This window comes from Chelmon rostratus, chromosome 10 (genome assembly GCF_017976325.1).
Source record: "Chelmon rostratus isolate fCheRos1 chromosome 10, fCheRos1.pri, whole genome shotgun sequence".
Taxonomy (NCBI): domain Eukaryota; kingdom Metazoa; phylum Chordata; class Actinopteri; order Chaetodontiformes; family Chaetodontidae; genus Chelmon; species Chelmon rostratus.
The window spans coordinates 14,154,005-14,177,102 of record NC_055667.1 but is presented as its reverse complement, the minus strand read 5'-3'; the positions used below and the strand labels follow the sequence as shown (position 1 = coordinate 14,177,102).

Genomic DNA, 23,098 nt, shown 5'->3' with positions numbered 1-23,098 from the left:
CCCGTCTCCCACTCGCCCCACCATCGTTTTCGTCACCATCGTTTCCTGAAATGCTCCAGGGTTTACACTGCATGTATTGTGGGGGGTTTAAATAGAACTTCCCCAGGAGGACATCTGTGACTCACTGTGCCTTTTGGGTAAGCACATCAGCAAGGAGCTGTACAGTATGGACAGTATTAGATCAGCTGGGCGATGAGAGCTTGTATTCCAGAGGGTTAGTGCCCAAAGGTGATGCCTTCTCCCGCTGTTTTCTGTTAGCTGCGGATAAGAATGAATTGTCCTGCAAAATAAGAATTAACAATACTGACCTATAAGAGGCAGTTTCATCTGCTTCATTTCCTGTTTTCCCTATGGTTGCCTTGTATTTGCCACTCAGGATCATCCAGTGTGAAGATTTCTAAAATCATCTCACGACTGCTTATCACCCGATCCGTCACAAGTCCACATCTGTTCTGTCTTTAGTCAGTGTGTATGTACTGCAGGCCTACTGGGTTCCAGTCTAGTCCAGAGTATTTGTTTGATGCATCTGACGGCTCTATAAACGCATAATCTGCGGCGAAACTCGTTCATATTCCAATATTTTGTCATGATATGCTGGCGCTATTCCCCTCTGAGCCCGTGGTGGCATGTTATCATGTGTCTCTAGACAACTACTTCTGACGTGGATGACGTCATTTACATCAGAACGTGGTAGTTGTCTAGAGACGCTGGATGTTGATAACATGCCACCACGGGCTCAGAGGGGAATAGCGCCAGCATATCATGACAATATTTTGGAATATGAACGAGTTTCGCCGCAGATTATGCGTTTATAGAGGCTACGCACGGGTGCCCCAATTACTCGCATTATACGGATATACGCGCCGCTCTTCTGGGGCTAATTTCTTCAAAACGACTCCAAATGCCACCAAAGTTGTCTGGGTGTCTAAATGGTCGTATTTAATGCTACAAATAAAGTCCAGGTTGTAAAAAACGAAAGTTATCCTTTAACAATGTTTACACACTTAACTGTCTATTTACATATTTCTGTTTGCATAGTTATTGTTTTTGTATTTGTATGTTTAAGTCTTTATCTGCATCTTTAAGACAGTAACCTGCTGAATCTACCTCTGTGGTTCCCTCACATACACATCAGTTAAGTGCTGCTTAAGAAAGTCCACCCTGCTGGGGTCCATCCACCGCATCTCAAACCCCCACATTACAGATGCACTGTTTAACATCCATACCAATGAAAAGGACATATAGAAGTATGAAGGCAGTCTGTTTACATTAGTTCAAATGGATGCATCTGTTTCTGCTGTTGTTTAGTAGTCTGATGGATGTTGGCTGGAATGAGTTTTTGTAGCGGTTCAGCCTGGTTCTGGGGACCCTGACGCTCCTGGTGGAAGGTAGGAGCTGGAACTCATGGCGTAAAATGTGAGTCGGTCAGACCCAATTTTCTGTGCCAGTCTGGTGACGGACTGCTCATAAAGCAACTGGAGGGGAGGATGATTCCTGTCCCCTATAATCTTCATGGCAGTCCGCACCAGACTGGCAATCTGTGACCTTGACTGCACAGTCAGGTTGCCGTACCAGGCCGCAATGCCGTATCTGATGATAATTCCAGTGCAGAAGAGCAACATGATCCTCTGCTCCACTCCATAGACCCTTAGTCGGCATAGAAAGTAGAGATGCTGTTAGAGTTTGGAGCAGAGGCTTCCAACATGTACCAACATGTATTACTGTAATAGATTCCATTCAGGTTACTAGTGTTTGCCTTGGTTTTTTTTCTAGCACCTGTATGTTGTAAGTGTGGACACAATTTGAATCCCTGACATTTGACAGATACTTAATAAGTGTGCTAGATTACAGCACATTTCGCTTTCTCTCTTGAGTCACCTCCTCACTCGAGGACAAAAATCATTGTAAGCAAACTGTACACATTTTCATCCACCACACACTTTATCGAAGGATCCTCATTCACTGCCAATAACAGTTAATTAGATCTTCTCCTTGCACGGCCTGTGCTGCGTCGGTGCAGAGGGGCAATTTGTCTTGACCGCCTACTCCAGCATGAAGGACTGCAGACTGTTCTCTCACAACTGTGGCTTTTGTCTCGAGCTGCTGCCATGCCAACACAGCCTGGCTACTGTCAGCTCAGCCCTCAAACTGCTGAAACGTTGCTAAGAAGCCCTGTGAGAGCAACATATTGGGCAACTATCACCTTCGAGTCGTTAATGATCGTCTTAGTAGGCTCAAGATTTACTTCACCGCGCCTAAATTAACGTTGCATGACACGGTGCCCTTATATGTAGAGATTACCTGAGGGAATGGGGCTTGTGTGACCCTGAGTGGGAGTTATTGCATGGATTGTCTTAATTTCCCTGAAGAGGACAAGATATTAGTCGGAGGACCGATCCCACTATCATCTGTGCTGTGTCTTGAGGTATCTACAGAGGTGCTTCAGCCAAGCGAGGACTGCCGAACGCTTGCCACAGCAGAGCGTTGCCTTTAGTCCAAATAGTAAGAATACAGAAAGGCAAATAATTGTGATTCAGCTGGACATAACTAGGGAGGCGAGGTCAAATATGAGACGCCAATAAGAGGCATCTGTTGTCTTCTGAGACAATGAGAGTACACTGTTGTAGTATATAAGCAGCTGTAACACCCCAAGTAGCTGCACAAACATTAATATTGATGACATCCAATATTTAGATTAAAAAAAAAAACAGCTAAAGTGAAAAGAACAAGCCCGACGGTTGGTCTCAACACAATTTTGCGACTGGTTAAGGAAATGAGATTATAGACTCATTTGTGCCGCTGTGTCCTCCCTCTCTCTCTCTATCTCTGTCGCTCTCTCTCTCCTCCCAGACTGTCTGTGGAGACGGGACTAATTATCTCCTCACTGATGCACCTGAAGCTGCCGTCTCATGTTTGTGGAGGCAGACGGGAGAGTACACGCATGGATGAACCTTAGCTGTGACACTGAGAGAGATCTGTTGCCATGCTGATGATGATGTCCCGCTCCATCATCTCACTCTGCATCTGATATGGTATCATTTGTTGGTTTTGACTATTTTAATTGTCGTCACGTGCTTGAGCGTGTTCACCCTGTCGTTGGCATGCAGCTCAGTGTGCGCACGCTTTCGCTCAGTGACATCTGTTTGCTCAAAAGATACCATAAAAATTAATGGCTGTCATGACTTTTTTTCCTAATCCATAAAAGCTTTTAAAACTTTTTTTTTTTTGGCTCAAACTAGCGTAGTTTGAAAAGTACAGCTCACCTTTTCCATTTCAAGGCCCTTCAAGGTCGTTGTCTGCATTCAGATTATGGACCAATATCTTGTAGATGATTCATTCCCCTTGGAGACAAGGTTTTGTATTGTCATTGTCGATGACTTTCAATAACTAAGCACCTGCAGGGGCTGCATGGGTGACCAGAGGAAAAATATGGAAGGAGTACTGTTTTGGTCTTTATTTCACTAAAATTCAACTTGGATTTTTTTTTTATTTGTTGCTTCCCCAGTTATTATTATTGTTAGTTATTGTTAATGTTAATTATTGTTATTGATTGATACAATTTGTGGGGCCGGGGGCATGAACATTTTTCAGCTTCTGAAGGGGTCCATGACAGTCATGACAAACAGTCTGAGAACCACTGAGGCTTATTGTTCAGATATCTGCAGCTGCTATTTTACACACACACACACACACACACACACACACACACACACACACACACACACACATATATACTGTACATATATATACATATTACATATATACTGTGTATAACATTCTATAATATTTACTGAGTCAGCAGTGTGAAAATACGTGGTGAACATGACATGACTGTTATCTCTCGTTTTTTGATTCCTATAGTTTGCTCCTTTTTTAAAAAATTGTAATGCATTTGTCTCAGATCTCTATTTTTGTGATCTTATTCCACCCTAAAAAGAATGTGTTACATGAATTAGATTGGAAATGTGTGCACAGCATGCAATTAGAACATTTTTGTGGAACAAAATTTATCCGGTTTGTTTTATCTCATTCTTTTCCTTGCGGCTAATTAATTTGTCTGGATCCAGTTAGAAAACAACTCTATCTTACTTCACCAAGCGGAAAAAGATAGTCTTGCCTTCGCATCACTACCAAAGATCGGTTTCATAACCTCTCTTTGCATACAATGTGTGTGATGTAAAAGTCTGTAAGGAGAGATGGAGCCAGTGGGGAAGAAAGACAGAGAGACGAAAGAACATGTCGTCTCCTCTCACGCACAGACCTCCATTTAGAGAAAAGTGCAGGTGCTTCAGCGCCCTCTTCAAATTCCATTTGAAGTTCCCTGTCTGACCATCTCACTGTGTTATTGCCACATCTCAATGCATGGAGCTCTCAAGAAGAGTGTAGTTGGTTGCCTCGTATAGCTGCCTTGTGCAAAAGTCCATAAGGAGTAACAAAAATTGTGAGGGCTCTGTCTGCCATTTCTCTGTTTTATTTTGAGGAAAGTAACTAATTAATGGTATAAATAGCTGAAAAATAAGGTGTCATTGTTCCACAGTCAACATGGTGGAGCATCATTATTTGTACACTATGATGATTGACAAAACTACACAAAAGGCAGAGTGATGTTTATTCAACCCCAGTTGGATACTTAATTACATTTATCATAGTTAATAGTAATAATATTTGTTGATAAAATGCAACTTTAAGTCATCAAATAAAAGAGTTGATTATGAAACAATATTCTGCATACTGTGCAGTTCTCACTCCAACAACATGGCCATTTCCCCAAATTTCCAAGCAAGTATGCAAATGTGCAAGACTTACCTCTGAATACATGCCTCAGCAGAGTTAAGCTTTGAATGCCTGAGACAGCAGCACTTCAGATTACAACAAACCATCTGAAGATCCATCTCAGTGTAGTGACATTTGATTTTTTTTTTTCCCTTAAGAGCACAGAGCGATGAGTCATTTAGTTTTACAACGTCTCTGACGAGCGTGGCCATAAAGAAGGTATAACACAGCAATCATCTGTTCAGTTTAGCTCATGGCCTTTTCGCTGACATATGGCTGTGCATTGCTCATTTATATATTCACAGAGCTGGAAAGGTAGCTCCACATACTGTATATATTCAGCATAATAGGTGCTCATGCATATTGTTAATATCAGTGTTGAATGTCCTTGATCACCCATCTTTATTATTGCACCCAAAGCACAGCAGTGTTACACGTTCTCGATGTGTGAATCACTTTTACTGAGCTTGTCATGCAAAATGAAACAGCTCTTTGCAGCTTTACTGCATCGTTTCAAGTGGACCTGCTTGCCAGGTAGTCATGGCAGTGGGACCATCTAGTGGCTGAGTTGTGTATTGTTGCAGGATGCGGGGAACTTTGGCAAGCTGTCACTCTGTTTTGGTATCTTTGAAAAAAGTCCCAGGGGAACGACATGAGGGCTGCCCATTATGGGAAATCAGCAACGCCAACCAGACAGAACAATGGTAGCTCTTCATCAGACAGTACAATGCAGCACCAGTCAGCCACTACTCCTACTAGCTGCATCTGTTGCTCACAATGAAGGTTCAGCAGCGTGTGGTAGCAGCTGAGGTGAGAATGACTCACTGAAAAAAGTTGCAGCATTTATGCTCATGTTTCTGTTGGACCGGTTACAAAAACACACGTGGCATGGTCACATGCTCAAGTGGAGCAAATGCTCAGTTTTTCAAATTCATAATAAAAGCTTTTGATATGTAGTAAAGATCATAGATAGCAGATAAGCTCAGTGCCCTCTTCATTCAGCCATAAAGTCTACTTTATGATGCCTATAATATTCTGGTTTTTTGTCACTGTTGCATTGAGGTAATATTGGTGAGGGCTTTGTATTGGACTGCATACAGTACAATGAGAGGTGCCCTCCTCATGTATGTAAAAGGGAAAAATTAGGAACACAATCAACATAACGAAGTCCAGCACAACACGGCCTTTAAGTGAGACCACAGAAACAGACATATGATTTAATTTAGACATTTCTGAACAAAAACTTCCCTAAGAACTGCACGTTGTGAGCTTTGCCTAATAAAGAGGCCACTAAGCACATATGCTATTCTGAATTACTGGGAAATATTTACATTAGGAGCGATTGTGATTATTTCCAACTTCTGAGTTTAGCGTCAAGGCAGAAATTACCAACGTTTTAGGCACGTTTCCCCTTAAGGAGCATCATAAATAACTTTTAGAGGCCTGAAAAGGGAAAACATTCCAGTTTTTGACAAGAAATTGGAGAAACGTTTGAAAAATAATGACAATTTGAGTAGCAGAACAATAATGTTCTTCTTTTCTTTCCTATTAATCATCTGGTGGCCCCTCAGATTTATCCTGTGCCCAGTTGGAGAGGTCTGGACTCCAGATCATTTTCTGAATTCACACTGCCGTGATGTTGCAATGCTAAGTTGTGTACCTTTTGATCGAACGTGAACAAGTCTTTCCTTTGTTTGAAAGGCCCAGAGACCAGATGGTAGCAATGATGTCACCCTGAGACAAATCCTGGAGTTTCCTCGTGGACAGTTAATAATAGAACAGCTCCTAATTTATGAGAGTAGGGATGACGATTTTACAGGGAGAAGTGTTTTGTGATTCATAGCTGTAAACCCTTAATTTACAGTATTTTAAACTCTTCTGCATGTCATGTTTAAGGAAAATAATCTATGAGTCAGTCACCCCTTCCCTGCCATTGGACTCACTGCAACTATTCTCACCTCAACAGTATTTCACAGTTTGAAGTGAACTAACATGATGAAAATCTATTTTAGGGTGCACACACTATTTGTGGCATGCACATATTAGGACTGTGATTCTTTGAGAGACCCTGTCTGTACACGTATTAGCAATAAAGCATCATTTTTCTTCTGCTTCCCTTTCTGAGTTATGACATTTGATAGAATGTGTTGGACCCAACAGTGATTGATTCATAAAAACTCTGAAGACATTTGTCTCATTTAATGATTTATTGACATTTACTTTTTTCCCACCATGGTTTCTCTTGATACCAATAGCATTTACCATAAAGTTTCTTTTTCATTTAAATTACATTTATAATGTTTTACTCACATACACATTTATTGTTTAATTTTCTTATTGCAATAAACAAGAGTAGCCAGAATGAGTCAGGTATTGCTACAATTCGCCATACAAACTCTTTGTCCCCTCAGACAATGAAATTCAAAAATAACTTTATTGGCAAGACAAAATTACACCGTAGCCTCTCCGTCTTTCTCACTGCTCTGGGAGAGGCTGAGGGCAGAATAAGGCTAAGGCTAGTAGCCTAAACACAGCTAACATGAAATACCTGCCCAGAAAATAGGAATCTAACATTTATTTCCCATGGGTATGAATAATGAGGATGAATCAGTGGGAATTACCACAGTTTGAACATATCTAAGACAATATGAACATATCTGTGGTGGTACTGCTACTTGGCTGACCTACCAGGGGCAATATTGCAGGACTTTGATTTGGCTGAGTCATCGATCAAGTCTCTGACAGCATCCAGGATGACTGATCAATCTTCCCCAAACCAAACACGTGCAGGTTTTTATCTCCATTACTGTGTTAGGCCACTTTATAGCGCCAGGTTGCCTCTGTCTCTGATTGGTGGGAAGTGGGGAGAGAGCAGGTCCCAACTCACACTCGAATACATATGGTACACACACCAACAGGAAGGAGAGCACGGATCCCGGAATAGTAACTCACTCACAAAATGAACTCAGCGAAGAAGTTTTCGATCAGCAACGAAAAGAGCACGACGGTGGAAGCTGACGGCAAGCCAGCTTCTTCTTTAAGTAATGGCATTGATAACGTTCCTCAGGATTTTCACTTAAACACATTTGTCACACACAGAAAAAAAATGCAACTCAGTTAAGTCCAACTGAAAATAAGCCTGTTGAACAAATCTAGCTTTAATCCCTTGATACCTGGCGTCGAACCCTGTTCCCCAAGCAGAGATTACCATAGTAAAAAGGCCCTTTAATATGAAGGGTCGGTCCCTAAGCCCAGTTACACCTCTCTCTCTCTGTCCCCCTCTCAGTCCCTTCGAGGGCTCGTACTCCACGTGGAAGAACAGAAAAGTCTGTCAGCTGGCGTGCTCCCAGTTTACACATGACTCCAGACAACATGTCACAACATGTCACAATGATAACAAGTCACTCTGATAAAAATTGCTCATTGCATTGCAATATTCAGACAAAGGTAAGACATTAGAGCTCATTGCTTCTCAATGAAAGGGCACAGTGTACATCTCGTTCAGAAAAGGGCGATAGCTTCAAGCCGTCGAGCAAGATCGTTCTGCTGCTGCTGCTTTTCTAGCTTTTGTGGCTCCCCGCTGAATCAGTCGGTCTGCCTGTATGTCAGTCTGTCTGAGTCAACAATTATATAACACCACCATCCAGTTACTCCACCCCTTTCCTCTTTTCCCTACATGGATGCAGTTGTTAACATTTTCTACCTACAAAAATATTTTTATCGTGTTTTCCGTTTTGCTTTTTTTTAACATGTGATATAAATGCAAACCAACAGTCCAAACCAAACAAAACAAAGTGCTCACCAGTCTTTGTAAAAGAAAAACAAATCATGGTGCGTTTCATGGCTTTCAGTCATAAGACAGGAAGTATTGATAGGTGCCTTGAGCTGGATGTCTCGGCTCCCGCTCTGGGCCGCCTCGCTGGGCTTCTAGCTCGGCTGTCACTCCAGCTCAAGATCATTTCTCCGAGAATGTATTTGGCTTTCATCTTCCCCTCTATAATTTGTTCCCTTTGATCATTATGGTTGCCAGCGTCTACGTGCCCTCCACTATAGACTCATATGAACCGCTGTGCAGTGAGGAGGAGGAGGGTAGGGCAGGAATGGAAGAGTTCAACCCAATGATGCGCAAGCCTGACCCTGCAGGAACTTATTGCGAGGCTGCATGCAGAAACAACATAAAGACATCGGTACACAGGGTCACCCTTAAGTCATACCTCCCCACCCACACAGTGAATCAGCCTGCGAATGAAGACCAGGGAAATGTGAGGATGTTGATAACCTTCTTTTTGATGGTTTAATGTCAACGGAAGTGTCAACCAATACATGCGCTCTCTCCAGTACAGCATTTCTCATTACTGTAAGTAATAGAGCAGATTCTCGCCATCAACCTAATCTAAGCTGCAGATGGGCATCAAATACAGCGGTGCAGTATGTACCAATGTGTGACTTCTGCTTGTTCCTCACATCCTCTCTCCCCTTCAGTGAGGCCCCTTCTCTGACTGTTATGGAGGTTGGCAGATGTACCCTGTAGCGAGTTCTGTTGGTACAGTCTATTTTAAAACACAGATTCGCTTGGCCCTGTGTGTGTCTGCATGCTGCCTGGGGTCAATCCATCCACTGACCCGTGCCAGCCCTCCTCTCACCTCACTGTCTCAGGAAATGACAGCGGACTGCAGTCCCCCCCCCCCCAGCCACCAGTCATGTTCAGATGCGGCTACCACCTGCCTGTCAGCCGAAGTCATGTTGTTTCTAGCGAGGACCTAGTGTCACAAACTGAAGAGCTGCTGGCCTCCGGCGCAGAAGGGGACATGTACAGTACTGTGGAGGCCGCCACAGCTACATGTGGCGCGTACAGCAAAGACTGATGGAAGCAGCTACCCTACTGACATAACATTATCATCTTGGTTTCTGAGGTGCATAGGATGAGAAGAACACGTCGAGCCGCGATGACAGGAGAAAACCAACCTGGCCCGGAATAATTATGCAACACTACATGTGGTTTTAATGTTTCTAGAAAGGTCTGCGTGTGTTTCTTCTGTAGCTATCGAGGCGGCCATGACAGGGCCACAGTGCAAGGGAGAGGGACCGGGGGAGGTGAGAGATGTACAAGGGAGTTCAATGCATAATGAAAATCTCTCCCCTGCTCATTCCATCTGTGGATCACTCAGAAGTCTTTGAAATGAAGGGAGAGTTTCAGGTAAAGGGAAGAAAGAGAGACACATACTTCTACTCCTTTCCGCTGCTCTGTCCCTTGCTTTTCTCACAGTTCGAAATTAAAATGGTTGGATTTTTTTTCCCCCCTCTCAATTGCTGTTTGTTGATCATGTTTGTATCTTCACAGTGTGCTTTTGGAGTGGCTGTTCCTGACTGGCCGAAGTCAGCGGGTGATGTGTCAGTACGGGGAGAAGAGGATTGGCCCGTGGGTGGTGCGGATGGGCCCGGGCGCGGGTCTCAGGATGGCGTGGCTGAGAGGCGGGCCTTGCAATAGGTGATGGTGCGGGTGGGGCGCAGGAGCTGCTGCACGGAGAGCCAGGGGGTTCGAGGACGCTGCAGCGGCCATTGCTGCAGCAACAGCCAAGGGGTTGGGCAAGAGCCCTGCACCCAAAGCTTTGGTGAGATCCTTGGAGAAGGTCAAAGAAGACTACAAACAGAAGGCAGTGCACAAAGAGACACAAGACAAGAGAGGGAGGAGAGGGATAAAATGATTAGTTCCAGAAGGTCAACACATGGAGGGGAAATATATTGACATTGATAATGCAGATGTTTCAGTTCAGTTGAGTTAATATCTTCAGGAGGAATACACAGTGAAACAGAGCTTTTGTATGGATCAAATGAACACACTCTAACCACATATGGCTTTGCAGACCTCGTGTTCTCGATTATCGCTGTCTATCTGATCTTTGGATCTTAAGGTTTGCTGACTGTGCCACGAGAGGAGTCAGGATTCAACAGTGAAACTCGAAAAGTTACCGTCAGATCAGCTCCCCTGTGCTTCTTGTGCCGGCTGAGGAGGGGGTTTGGTTTGCCCGCCATGCCGTCCCGGTGCCTTCGACTTGATATGTGCTGAAAGGAAAGAACGCAGGTACACAATTTATTACCACTTCCCCTGAGCGAAAATATTTGCCGTAGACAGAAAACCCAGGCATGTGAAAAAGCAGATTTATGCACAGTTTTGGGAATGATTATATGTTGAGACCATTCTGGAGACCATGGATTTTACAATGAGATGTAATGAAAAGAGAATCTGCTCCATATTAGGTTGCTAGATTTAGAAATGTTCTCACAAAATGCTTCCAAAGAGCCAGTTATGTTCTGTGTCAAGTATTTTACAGATAACTATCAAATCCAGTTGATTCAAAATATTTTTACATAAAAATACTTATAGTGCATGATTTCTTCCTGGTACCTGTTTGAGTTGCAGTTCGGAGTTGACCCGCACATTGCAGATCTCACAGTGGAAGGTTCGTTCCTGAGTGTTGGGGTCCACCGGCCCCCCTCCCTGCTCTCCACTGGGCTTGGGGCCCAGGCGAGGATATGCCTTGATGGGGCCTAGCCCGCTCCGTGCCTCAAGGATAGTTTTGTGTTTGGTACCTGCAGGCAAACACAGGTCAGTAATGCCATTAACCAAGATGAAATTACACATTTAGAAGCTAATAGAATCGAATGAAACAATGCAGTGGAGATGAATCTCCATTTATAACATATGAGTCATGCAGCTTCCATCTGTCTGAAATAAAATGAGTCTGGACTGTGTGTCTGTGGAACTCAAAACACTGACAGAGTAAAAGTGATAGTGACAAATATCAGGGCATGAAAGAAAAGAAAACGTACCACATGCTTGATTCTCCAGTAAATTACCACATATGCACAACAGAGCATGTCACTGTATGAAGTTGTAGTGCTAAGTTTTGACCACTAGAGGGCTGCAATCAGACAGCTAGAGATCTTTACAATGAGCTAAGACCTCTCTCTGATGTTCATGTTGTAATAAGTAGTATTTCATTTTTGATTCATTTTGATGGGTGAGATAAGGTCACACAGTGTGTGCTGTGGTAAATTATATCACCATATGTGCCACCGTCAATGACAGTGCTGGACCACTGAACCCTCACTGTCAAGATCAATAATTTTGACTGTAAATGTCAAAGTCTGGAAATTTATGGCCTGGGTATTATTAGAAGCTGGTTCGTCTGGTCTGAGGATGGATTTGCAGTCGGACGTTTGCTGTGCCGATCGTGTCACCTGTACTTTTTACTGTTTCGCTAAATATTTCTATGATGAAACACTAGTGCTTTAAGGGCCGTAGTTCTGTCTTTTGTCATACGGGGAACAAATGAAGAGGTTCATGCTGTATTTCACTTGATATGGTCATATTTCTGGTTAAACGCCAACGTTTGTCAAACATCAATACCGCTGGGCAATCAAAACTGTTTTATAGATGATTTGTAGCACACAAAACAATCAAATAAACATTATCATTAGATGTGTTTCTTAGCAACAAAAAGTAATAAAAAGTTAGATGTGAACTCAGGCCTCATAGTGGGCTGATCCACCAAGCGCCCAGCTTTTAATCATTAATCAGCAAGAATGAAAACTTAGCAAACATTCAGCAATTCATAGATGAATGAAAATTTCATTGACATGTCATGCTCAATGACAATAAAGGATCTTGAATCTTGAATCTTGAACATATTCTTCATATTGTCAATGAAAGATCAGAAAAATAATAGGAGCCTCAAAACTGTGGGGATGAATGTTTCACACCTTTATGTGTATTGTTACTGCATGCAGTGCTTTCTGAAGTTGTGCAGTCCCTCTCCAGGTGGCTGATGAGAGGTGCTCTTGCACATTACTTTTCCCTGTCAAGTGGACTGCAAAGCAGCACGCCAAAGAATGTCATGAAGTAATCATACATTTTGTTCCTGGCTACCCCCTCCTGCCTTTACTGCTACGCCCCTCTACTCTCAAAGCAAAGCGTCCTACGGTTATTGGCTCTGACTTTTAGTCACTCTCTGACATCCCTCTGAGAGTTAAGGTTACAGAGGAGAGAGAAATTGTTGGGATGGGGTGGCCGGTGGGGAACACGGAGGCTGCGGGCTCCACTGCGGAGGAAGGGTCTGGAATGACGGATTTTGCTCGTGGCCAGAAATCTGCTCTTGGCGTGTTTGTTTTTGCCTTCGTTCTATTTCGGTCTGACAATGGAAGGTCCAGTGTTTTTTTTTTTTTGTCTTTGTAAGCTTGACTCATAATGTAGACCAATACACAAGCAGACAGGGAACATTTGAAAACACATAAATAGGCACTGGGCTGACAGGAAATTGTTGCATAAATCTCGAAATAACATTACGTACATAACATACTTTCTTTCTGTTTTTGTTTCTCTCTGCTGCTCGTTCTGTGCCACGCACGCTGCTCATGTCTTGGTGTCTGCACGACATATGTTTTTATTTTCGGGTCCTGCTAATACGCACAGTTTTGATTTCGAGGGTGATTGCTTCCAGATCATTTCCCGGGTTTTAACTGTTTCAGCTCTCAGTCATCCAGAGGTTGACATGTGGAGTCGACTGGGTGACAGCAGGCTGTGACCTCTGTGTATGTGCCATCTCTCTTCATACTCACATGTGCGTGTGCATCGTCAACATGCTAGTAGGCAGATGTATTATTGTGTAATCTGATAAACGATTAATCAGCCCACGATAAAGCATGTAATCCAAAAGTGCTCCAGAGGCTAATCTAGCCTTAATCGTGGCAGTGATTGCACTTTTATTGATTATTCCTCATTATTCAAATTTAAGAGGTATTTGTTGGCTGCTTTCATGGCTGAACTGGCTGCACCAAACATTACTCAAGGCAAGTGTAATGCAGTTACACTGAGTCAGTGCCTCATTGTCTGTTGTGTCTCTGTAGTTTTTCTTTATGTGCAGGAGGGTGTGTAACTCCCCCGAATAAAGAGTGGAGGTCAGCACATTCAAAATGTCCCCAGAGGGAAACAAGGTCAGAGAGATTGCTAAATTGGTAGGGCATGAAGGATTAAAGCAGGCAGCGGACACCTGAGGGGTATTTGGGGCCCTGAGAAAGTGTCGTCATGTGTGAAAGCTGTCTGACAGAATGTTGAAGCTGGTGCTGTGGTGAGCTCACACACACAACAACCTATTTTTCTCCTATTCCCCTGCTTAAATCCCTCATGCAGTGGTTACCCGCTTTAACCGTCCTCCTCTGCAACTTTTTCAAGTGGAAGGCTTCAGGCTATGGGGAACAGCTTTTATGCTGCGTGCTGCAAATGACAAGACAAGTCATTAATGTTTGAGCGCGGGAGAGTTTTCTCCTGAATTATTATTCGCGTGGGTGAAGCAAATGGAGTGTGTTTGCAGAGGGCTGTACAGGAGACCGGCCACACACAGGTGAGGCACCTTGACAGAGCTCCTGAAACCAGATCAGTGCTCGGTTACATGGGCCAAGGCTGTCGGTGTCAAATAGATCGGTTATCTGCTGATCAGTGTTCTTCTCAGTCCTCTCTGCTGGGTCGCAGTCAAGTCATCAACTCAGCCGGTAGCGCTGACAGGAGGGCGGTCAGGTAATAGACTGTGCGTTTGTGTGTCTTTGCGCGACAAAGATGTGTTATTTCATATTCAACACATGATTCAGTCTCCACACCATTCCTAAAAAAACTGCTGCATTGTTCCAAACACCCGGTGACTGTAAGAAGTCAATAAAATATCATGTTGGGAGTCTGTCTGAAAAGAGGCAATTACTAATTTAGAGGTAGTGTAAAATGTAAAAAATATATAAATACTGATATATATTTAAAATGTTGTCAATAAGTGAGAATTTAATAGCAGATCTTATTACATGACTGGTTAATGTCGCTAAATTTTTGGTTACAATGTGTGATATTCTTTATGAACTAGTATTTTATTGTCATGGCGGGAAAAAATACATCATCATTTAAAAACAGTGCTGTTAAGCTGTCAGAGTTGTGAACTGGAACTGGGGTTTTCAATGACTTCCATCTCTTAAATTGGCCAATTTTTGGTTTTCTCTGAGCCCACTAATCGTCTTTATATTATGGTATTACATTAAGAACCGCAGCATATTTTTTCTCGCTTTTAGTGTACTTTTTAAATTCCATTTTAGAGGGTCGTAACATGCTCAGTCGTTGCTAAACTGGTCTTTCTTGGAAAAATTCCTCCTAACGCAGAGGATGTGCTGTGTTTTGTTTCCAGCAACAACAACAGCTGTGCGGGTTGAGTAAACCGAGAAGAATCCAGCCATAGCTGCTGGTGAGAGGGAGTAAGTTCCTTCTCCAGAAACTCATACTTCACCAACAGGAGATCCAAGGAGAATACATAATAGTCGGATTACTGACTCTTTCCTGGAAAGTGCAGAAGCACTTTGGTGATTTCAGCAAGTCAGAGCTCACGATGAACTCACCTTTGTTGTGGGCCTCCAGCTGTGACAAGGAATTGACAGCCACCTTGCACAGTGAGCAGTACAGCAACTTCTTGGCCTTGTCTTCCTCTGTCTCTGGATTGGATGGGCTGTTAGAGGCCGAGGTGCCGGTGGCTCCTGAAACCGGGGGTCCGGCGCCGGGCTGCTCTGAGCTGGCGTTGCCAGTGCCGCAGCCTGGGGAGGAGGAGGAAGGGGGCATCAGGGGAGGAGTCGGGGTGGGCAGGAGGGGGCACACTGAGGGCACGGGGGAGTCCATGGGCGGGGTAGGCGGGGTGGTGAGAGGAGGAAGGGGCCCTGGGGCCAGCAGGGGCCCGTTTAACTGTGACAGAGGCCGTGGTTCATCTACAAGAGCAAAGACAGAAACAAAGCAAGAAAAATGAATGCAAGACCTGATTTTCTCAACCAAAAAGTGCATAACTCAAACAATAAAGTGTTTTACTATTGACTTCATTGTCTTTAAACTCTGTGGTGAAGTTCCCCAGAAAAAGCCTCTGTGCTATGGCAAACCGCATCGCTAACCACTCCCAGTTGAATGTGGACAGCACTGCCTGCCGCGTAGATCAGACAAACCAACATAAAGCCCTCGCAGACGGAAGTGCTTTTTATTTCCTACCGTATACACCATAATTGGCTGAAAAGAGCCCCTTTTCATCGAAGTTACATATAAAGTGGATCACAGGAGGGAATCGTATGTCCCATGAGTGTAAAGGGACGCGTTTAATGTTTCTAAGCTTTTTGAAGCTTTCACGCCAGTCTGCCACTGATGTGGTCTCATCTTATTTAAACGTTTCTGAAGGGAGAAACAGGAGACAGATACCTCTGCCTGTGCGTGTTTTGACTCTTTCCCGCACACCTGTTGTTTCTGGCTGGGGTTGAAGCAACATGGCACTTGCTTTGTCACAGGGCGAGACATGAAGTCCAAAGAAAATATCATGAAGTGAGCTCTCCTCTTACGGTTTCCCTCTGCTTTCTCTCGGCAGTTTTCATTTCTTGTTGTTGCATGGGTTTGATTGTACGACGGCGTCTTTTGCTTTTTCCATCACAGAACATGTTTGCATTTCCAGACACATGTTTCTGGTCAGCCACTCCCATTCGCAAGGACTTTGGTATTCGCTAAGCAATGGGTGTTGGCTGAAAAAAGACCCCCTAAATTTGGGTGGGGTATTCAGAACTCCCCCCATCATCAGGCACTAGCAGGCCCTTCTCCAAACTCCACAGGATGTAGTGTCGAGTGCAGGCAATAGAAAAGCCCCGCTGCATTACGGTATTAAAGGGATAACACGGAATATTTATGGGAAGAAAACAAATATTGACTTTAACTGCTCCTAGCAGTTCCTTCCTTGTAAGGATTCCCACATGCATGCTTTATTATTTTATTACACAAGTCCACAGGGGTCGTGATTTTGTTCCACCCTGCCAGTATATGATCATTTGTGTAATATGTATAACTTCAGAGTTGCCCTGGCTACTCCATTACATCATCTCTGATGAACATGCCATTGTGAGTGCTTTCCATTCCACTGCTGTCCAAGATCAAAATCCTCTCTCTTTCCATATTGGAAGTTTCCAGCTGCAAGGCTTCTGGCTGCGCAGAGCGTTTGTCAAACAGATGTTTTGCTGAAAGGAGGAAAAAAAGAATATTTCTTACTGTGGATCTATATGGCATTGAGGAGTCAATAAACCGGGCCTGGATCAAAGAGCACTGTGAGGGTAAATGCTCTTTTGGAGAGGTTTGTGACTCATAATGTGCTTATGTTGCCACATCGCTGACTGAGCTGGTTAAGTTGATTGCAGAGCTTGTACCTGCAAGTGCAGGAAAGACGGAGTGACGAGGCAAAAGCAGTTCTCTCCAGTATTGTTGCTGAATCCTGCCCACGCACGGGCAGGCACGTACACATGCAATGAGGAGAAACAAACCCAGAATCCACAGGGTCCATAACATGTGGTTTCAGTTAAGATCAAGTGCGGGGGAATAGAGGTGGTTGGGCAAATAGTAATGAGGGATTTCATGAGGTCTGTCATACCAAACCATCACATCCAGTCACTGTTTTCACCTCATACCACAGTTAATCTCTCCTACACTCATCCCCCTGAGAACAAGTTCAGCTTGAGGCTAAACCCCTCGGGGCCTTCTTAGCCACAGTATTCACTGTCTTTCTCAGCAACCAAAAATTCTGAATCTCACTGAGCAGCAAAGGTTTTTTTAATCATATTTACTGACTAAAACGAAAAGTGTTAAAGATTTGCTCCAGTATTCTCTCCGAATAGCAGACATAAATTCCTGTATTTTTCTTGCCCTGGAAATTTGACTGTCAGAGTTACTTAATTCTCCAGAAACCGGGAGTTTAATTAAACATTGATAAGGCAGTTAACTGACCTTCTTCCCTGCTAGCTGACCTCGTAGCCAAACAGAAGAAGACATTATTCACTGGGAGAGGTCAGCAGAGGGAGATAACTCAGTCCAGATGCTTTACACTATAGCCTGGTGTGTCTGCATTGCCTTAATCCACTTCAGGAAATTAAAGCTATGTATAGTATGCAGTCCACGGGGAGAGGTTTTGTTGATAAAGCCGTGGGATTTGATACAGTCCACTTCAAATTCAGACCAAAAGAACTTCCGTTGTTTGCTGCAAGAGTCAAAGTTCATCCTGGCTCCTTAAGTGTCTCTCTAGTTTGCATTAGCTTCTTGGAAATATTAAAACTGATGGTGGAATTAGCGCGGAAGGCATTATAAAAAGGAGTGCCTGTGTAAGCAAATGTTGCTTATTGTGCAAAGAATGTGGGTGATCCCATCGGGTCTTGAACCACATGAGGAGCTGGCTCTTTGCTGTTATGTGAAATGTAAAGCTGAAAGCAGAACAACAGAGTTATTGCTGTAATCAGTCCTGGGTGGAACATCATGCGGTGACAGATACGCTTTGTTTATGTTAAATGTCGGATGAAAGCGGTGCAATTTAAACCAAGGTAAACAGATTACAGAGGCTCGCTTCATTGTGATTTACAAGTCATCAACAAACTGCTCTGGCAAAAATGCCAGGAGGTTTAACGCGGGTCTGGTGTATTGACTGTGTGGGCGTGACAGCTCGAAGGTGGGCATGTTTCTATATGTGTGTGTGCCTGTTTCTTTGTGTGTGAGAGATCAGGGTGAAGGTTTCTTAGGCAGGATGACTCCGTCTACCAGCAGTGCCCCCCTGCTCCCCCATTCTTAATGATTTACAAGCTACGAAACCCAATGCTGGCCCGAGCCGAACCTCATTCATTATGCAGTTGGGTGCCTTTTTCTCAGTCTGGCTTGCATCTGAACTCTGAGTTACACTCACACACACACACACACACACACACACACACACACACACACACACACACACACACACACATTTAAGCTATGTTTATTAGATACTTATGTTGATTATGTCAGGTAGATCTCATCAAAAAACTCCCTACTAAGAAAAAAAATCCCTGCAATTGCAACTCCAAGAACAACAACAAATATGCATCAGCTTTGTGTAACTCAACACTAGAGTCGCCTCATAGCCATGCAACCCTAGCCCTCACATGAAAGTCATCTGCTTAATTGACCTTGGGTGTGTGTGTGTGCGTGCTTGAGTGTTTGTGTGGCCTAAAGAGCGCTATAATATCAGGGCGGTTTTAACAGGGCCCTTCATTAGAGTGGGAGTGTCAGACAGCAGAGGGATAAAGAGGAGGGGAAGGAGGGAGGGAAGAGCAGAGCTTCTCTCCAAGTAAACAGCTGCCTCTCCATCACCCGCAGGCCCAGCCAAACCCTCAGCTCACAGTTCCAAATCCCTCAAAGCCAAGGGCCTCCTCTTTGGGGGCAACTCTGACCACAAACCCTTTGAGGGCTATAAAATGTGTGACCTGTTCTGATAGCCGTAAGGTTAAGGAAGCAACAGCATTCAAAGAGTCCGCTGCGACTCGCCGTTTTAGCCTTCAGCATGGCCATCACTGTTGACTGCATTTGATATGTTAATGAGAAATGATGCAGTGTAAAAGAGAAGGTCATAACAGTGTTATAATGCGCAGTACTTCTACGGCATCGTTTGTGATTGTCTCGGAGGAATGCGATATTGTGTGAAATCCCAGATCAACAAACAGGCCATTTACAGGAAAAATCACTCAACATCAACAACAAATGCCGCTCTGTGTTGTCGGGGATTTGCACTGTGGGAAAACTTCTCGTCCTTCCATCTGTGTGCTGTGTGTTTTGGTGTACATGCATATGCATGTGCATGCATTATGTGTATAGCCTACATATCTGTGTGTCAGTTTCAGAGTAACCGCCCCAGAGTGACCTGTGTTAGTCTCCACAGGCCAAACCACAGTGTCCATCCTCCTGACTTTGCTTTCCCAGTTGAGGCCACGCACAGCTGCCTGCTCCCAGAGATCTGTCCCATGAGACCATGGAGCGGAGGGACAGGATCACACTGAGGACATGCACACACACACACACACACACACACACACACACACAATCACACACTCACAAGCAAGCAGGCGTGCAGGCAAGCCAGGAAGAGACAAGGTTCTAGGGTCACGAGACAGAGGCTTGGATGGAAAAAGGCATTCTTTCACATGTTGCTACTTTCAGATCTCGATCATGGCAGGCTTGTTTTGGCTCCTCGTGCTCTTGGAGTTGAGGCCTCACTAATAGCAACCGGCCTGGAGCCGATCTCAGATCCCCCATGAGGAAAGGAGAGTGAAAAGGACTGGCCCTCTTGCTACTCTGGGATCAGCTAGAAGGCGTTTAGCTTTAGTGTTATTTTTATGGATAAAATAAGGGTCATAGACAGTGAAATGCTAAAGCCTCTGTGCTGCTATGTTGCTGCATTTTGGCCTTTATTGGAATCGAGTTTCATCTTTTCATTCTTCATGTTTGCCCTGTGCCCTCCCGTCAATAAGGTGGAAATGTCTGGTAAACAGTCAGCTACAGAAACTTTTGTAAATGTCAACAAAACGTGGCCTGTCTACTCGTTGCCTCATGTGTGATCCAAGGACAGAGCGGTGACACTGAGGGAATGGAAAATTCTGGGTGGAGAACAGAGAAGGGCAGAGGCACACAGTACCCAGCCTCTGCATTATGACTAGAAATAGGAAGATGAGCAAGACAGAGAGAAAATAAGACTGAGACAACACAGACAGAGCTAAAGACATACTGCTAAAGAAAGAGCTTGCGACGCCTCAACCATCCTCATTCAACTAATAGATTAATCTGCCAGTGGTGAATTAAAGTCAGATCAGCTGCTGTCTCTGTCCTATCAGACGCTGGCTTAGATCCTGGTCTATCAGACTCTTCCACAGTGGTGTCATCTTTATTTTTTCTCAGTCTTAGCACTCATTACCACCATCCTGGGCTGAGGCAACATGGTCTATTTTGACTCTGTGGCAAATGGTGTTGCACTTTGTAATAAGTCACTCAGGAGTGTGCAAACACACACACACCAGCATATGCACGCCACAGTGGGGTTCCTTGAAAAGGCGCCAAGAAACTGCCATGTATGCCAACGGCGTAAATGGATGGACACCAAACCGGATCGCTCATATGAACAAAGCATTGCTGTGGTTAGACCGGACTAATACACAGGATTGTCTGTGGTGCAGTAATGATGCTTCTGCTTTGATCAGCCTGTCACTCAAGTGGGATGCCAGACGTCTGGTTTTCATGCTGGTTAGTCCACTCTCCTCTCTGAGCTGCTCAGCTTTTAGCAAATCAAGATAAATCATTATTGTCCCTAATTAAGACAGAAAAAAAAATACTAATGAAGCATGAGTATCTCTTCCGACAGTGAACATTTATTCATTTGTTCAGTCTCTAGCAGATGCAGCGAATGCATATTGGATATTATATACTCGGTTAAGTCTGTGCTATGATTTGAATTTAGGCTTCTCAACCATCTTGGAAAACTGGGTCAGACTCCTCCTGTTTTTCTATCAGCCTACTTGCCTTTAGTCACCTGATCATTGGCTGTTTTCATCAAGCCTTTGCCAGAACTTACTAACTGTAGCTGCATTCAGATTGACTTGGGCCGGCTGCTTTGAAGTTAAGGCTAAATTGAATTTCTTCATGTAATTTAATGTGTCCAGAACCACAGAAAGGAACTTATTCATCTGTGTCCTACTTTTAAAGTCACTTCCTCACTATTCTGAAATCAAAAATACCTTAACTATCATTAAAAACAGTTCATATCAAAAAGAAGCAGACTGTTAAACTGTCCTGGCACCTGAGATTTTTTATTCAGCTTTTTCACAAAAGAAGCGTCTCTAAATGTCAGTCAGTGTGTGAGGCACAACTGTGAGTGCAAATAGTTTCTGTGGTTTGTGTGACAGTGCTTTTGGCCATAAGCTCTGCTGCAACCACATCAGACCACACAGAGAGCTGAGATGCTCACAAGAAGAACAATACACTGCAAAACTGCTTTAATTAGATGCCTTTGTTATTCTTGCATATTTTCCATTCCATTTCCCAACAAAACGATAAGCCTCTGGACATCCTGTGCAGTCTGTAATGATTATTTCTACAGTCACGATTCCAAAAAAAGTTGGGACTCTATGTAGAACACAAATAAAACAGAATGTGACAGATTGCTAGTCCTTTTGACACATACTCAATTGAAAACAGTACAAATGACAAAACATTGATTTTTGTACACGTTTCAAACAAGCTGGGACAGGAGCAACAAAAGACTGGGAAAGTTGTGGAACACTCCAAAAACACCTGTTTGGACATTCCACAGGTAAACAGGTTGATTGGTAACAGGTGATCGAATCATGATTGGGTACCACTTTGTGAGCACATTACTGTTAGGAAATTACTACATGGGCTCAGGAACAAAATCAGCATAGGTCATTTGCAAATGATCGCATTCTGTTGTTTTTTTTATGTTTTACATAGTGTCCCAACTTTTTTGGGATCAAGGTTGTGCAACAAAACTGACACAAGCTCCTTTTCTGTGTCTGTTAGTACCGTCTGCTCTCTCACCCGTTTTGCTGGGCTCGCTGTCTGGGGCAGTGCCAGGGGCGCCAGGCGGAGACGGGGAGGAGGTGGGGGGCACTGTGTGAGGCTTGTCCCCCTCCTGAGGACGAGTCTTAGAGGTCTCGATGCCTTTGACTCTCCTGGCATGGCGGTTTCCTTTGTAATGGGCTTCTGCCTGGCTCTGCAGGAGAACATGGAAAAAACAACATGTTAATGTGGTAGCGCCAATGCCAACAGGTGAATAAAACATTGCAGGCGGGATTAGACTCACTGTGACATCCGTACACACATGCATGTCATTATGACAGCATGTTATTCAATATGCTCTGTGGAGCCACAGACAGCAGGCGGGTTTACAGTGGATACACAGATGGATTACAAGCATGGGAACAAAAAGATGTAATGATGCAGTGATGGATACATTCGAGACCTGTCAACCCCCACAACCCTTGTCCCTTAATCATCTTTTTTGTCAGGTTTTCAAATTAACAACAAATTATCATGCAGAAAAAAACAGTACATCTGTTTTTGGATCATCTGTTTGTCTGCATTGGACACAACTGCTGAGCTCAAAGTCTTGACATGCATACCCTGCCGTCTAAACCTCTACATACAGCCTGACAGCACTTGGCTCCAGCTTTCATTACTACAGTCACGCTGACAGACATGCCAAAGAGAGTTGAACTTGGGGCCAGTGGGATGCCACTTTATCTGCCTGGAGGGCCCATAAGTTCTGCACTGACACTCCCACATACAAAACCCACACACACATTCTTACAGTACGTTGTCAGTGAGAAGCTGTCATACACGGGTTCCTACAACATAAATTCAGCCATCGCCCTCAGCTGCTCGCTGAAAAGGGTCAGGCTCTTGCACAGTCCCAGACTT

At 43.9% G+C, this 23,098-nt stretch overlaps 1 protein-coding gene across 2 annotated transcripts in view; it reads right to left on the bottom strand.

The window, feature by feature from the left end:
* Positions 1 to 7,036: 7,036 nt before the first annotated feature.
* znf385a (zinc finger protein 385A) overlaps positions 7,037 to 23,098 on the bottom strand; it is a 55,177-nt gene continuing 39,115 nt past the window's right edge. For both annotated transcript variants that reach the window (XM_041945662.1, XM_041945663.1), the window contains 5 exons: positions 22,217 to 22,391; positions 15,205 to 15,564; positions 11,180 to 11,364; positions 10,744 to 10,836; positions 7,037 to 10,414 (listed from right to left, as the gene is read on the bottom strand). In XM_041945662.1, the coding sequence (XP_041801596.1) occupies positions 10,166 to 10,414; positions 10,744 to 10,836; positions 11,180 to 11,364; positions 15,205 to 15,564; positions 22,217 to 22,391 (1,062 nt within the window). In that variant the 3' untranslated portion in view covers positions 7,037 to 10,165. The remainder of the gene's footprint in view (positions 10,415 to 10,743; positions 10,837 to 11,179; positions 11,365 to 15,204; positions 15,565 to 22,216; positions 22,392 to 23,098) is intronic.